Source organism: Octopus bimaculoides, chromosome 5 (assembly GCF_001194135.2).
Source record: "Octopus bimaculoides isolate UCB-OBI-ISO-001 chromosome 5, ASM119413v2, whole genome shotgun sequence".
NCBI classification, from domain to species: domain Eukaryota; kingdom Metazoa; phylum Mollusca; class Cephalopoda; order Octopoda; family Octopodidae; genus Octopus; species Octopus bimaculoides.
This window is the reverse complement of record NC_068985.1, coordinates 36,331,577-36,333,325: the sequence shown is the minus strand read 5'-3', so window position 1 is coordinate 36,333,325 and position 1,749 is coordinate 36,331,577. Positions and strand designations below refer to the sequence as shown.

Below are 1,749 nucleotides of genomic sequence, written 5' to 3'. Positions count from 1 at the left end.
AATTCCGAACTCCGTCCCAGCATGCAGTTTTGTTTGGTGAATTTTTCAAATCATTCAGGCTGAACTGAAATACAAGGGGTAAAATTATAATTTTGTATTAGAGGAAATTGAGTTTGTAAAATATTGTCACACTCTCGGAGTGGTTGGCGTTAGGAAGGGCATCCAGCTGTAGAAACTCTGCCAGATCAGATTGGAGCCTGGTGCAGCCATCTGGCTCGCCAGTTCTCAGTCAAACCGTCCAACCCATGCCAGCATGGAAAGTGAATGTTAAACAATGATGATGATGATGATGATGATGAACATTTTTTAATACTAATAGTGCTCTATATGAAGACATGTTATTCTGGAGGTGCCTTAGTTTTGTATCAACTATTTCATAAATTGAACAAACTAGAAAGGAAAAGAATGCACAACACTCCAGCAATGAGTTTTAGAAACTGAAAGAAATCCAATAAGATATAAAGGAATAATAGGAAATGTGAAACATTATCATGATCATCATGTAGCATCTGCTTTCCATGCTGGCATGGGTTAGACAGTTTGACTAAATTCCTAGCAATCAAAGCTGTCTGAATTTTTTTCTGTCAAATGCAGTGGAGGAAGATTTTGTGATTAGCAATAACCTTAGAAATTTTTGTCGGTTTTGCACTGCATTAATATGACGGAACCATACTTTTTTTAATGGAAAATCAAGGCTGGCATGGTTGAATGAACAGTCTAGTGACAAAGGTTATCTAAATTTAATCTGTCGAGTGGTAGAGTGGACAGGAGTTGTTCCTATGTAGCCTAGTAGCTGAATAGTTATGGTGTGTGTCTATGTACGCAGCTATCAAATTTTGCTATAAAATGTCATTTTGCTTCTCATTCAACCCTTATGTACATTTAGAATCTACCAGCTAGCAGTCATGATTATGTTCAAAGTTTAGGTTGTTAGCTGTATAAATTCATCATGTAAGCTGTATGTATGTATGTATGTATGTATGTATGTATGTATGTATGTATGTATGTATGTATGTATGTATGTATGTATGTATGTATGTATGTATGTATGTATGTATGTATGTATGTATGTATGTATGTATGTATGTATGTATGTATGTATGTATGTATATTGTAAAGGCACATAGCTCAGTGGTTAGAGCGTCGGGCTCACAATAATGAAGTGGTGAGTTCAATTCCTGGACTGGGTTGTGTGTTGTGTTCCTGAGCAAGACACTTTATTTCACATTGCTCCAGTTCACTCAGCTGTAGAAATGAATTGCAACATCAATGATGCCGCCTTTCCCTTGGATAACATTGGTGGCATGGAGAGGGGAAGCTGGTATGCATAGGTGACTACTGGTCTTCCACAAACAACCTTGCCAAGACTTATGCCTTGGAAAGTAACTTTCCAGGTGCAAGCCCGTGCTGTCGCAATCGTTTCGGAGCGGCCGCTCGCTCGCTCGGTGGGAGTCGTCGTCCTCGTCGTCGGAGGCTACTGTCGTAGCGGAAGAAGGGAAAAGCAGCTGTCCCCGCCTACCCGCTGCACTTCGGCCGCGCGTCGTCCTTCTCGTCCGACCCGTCCGTCTTCTCCGTGTCTCGCGCGGCGGCAGCAGCAGCAGCCAGAAACCGCCTCGCTTCTTCAACCCGCACCCGCACCGGAGCCCGTCCTTCCGCAGCGGCCCGGTGTGCGGCAGTCGGATCGCAAACCGTTTCTACTCGGCGAACCGTTTCTACAGCAGAGCGGCGGATTAGGACGCGTAACGTACG

At 43.1% G+C, this 1,749-nt stretch overlaps 1 protein-coding gene across 1 annotated transcript in view; it reads right to left on the bottom strand.

Annotated features, from left to right (window-relative positions):
• The window catches only part of LOC106879152 (thymocyte nuclear protein 1), a 52,127-nt gene that overhangs the window by 19,320 nt on the left and 31,058 nt on the right, over positions 1 to 1,749 (bottom strand). The window contains exon 3 of the mRNA XM_052968325.1: positions 1 to 64. This exon is cut by the window's left edge and continues 3 nt beyond it. Within this exon, the coding sequence (XP_052824285.1) occupies positions 1 to 64 (64 nt within the window). The remainder of the gene's footprint in view (positions 65 to 1,749) is intronic.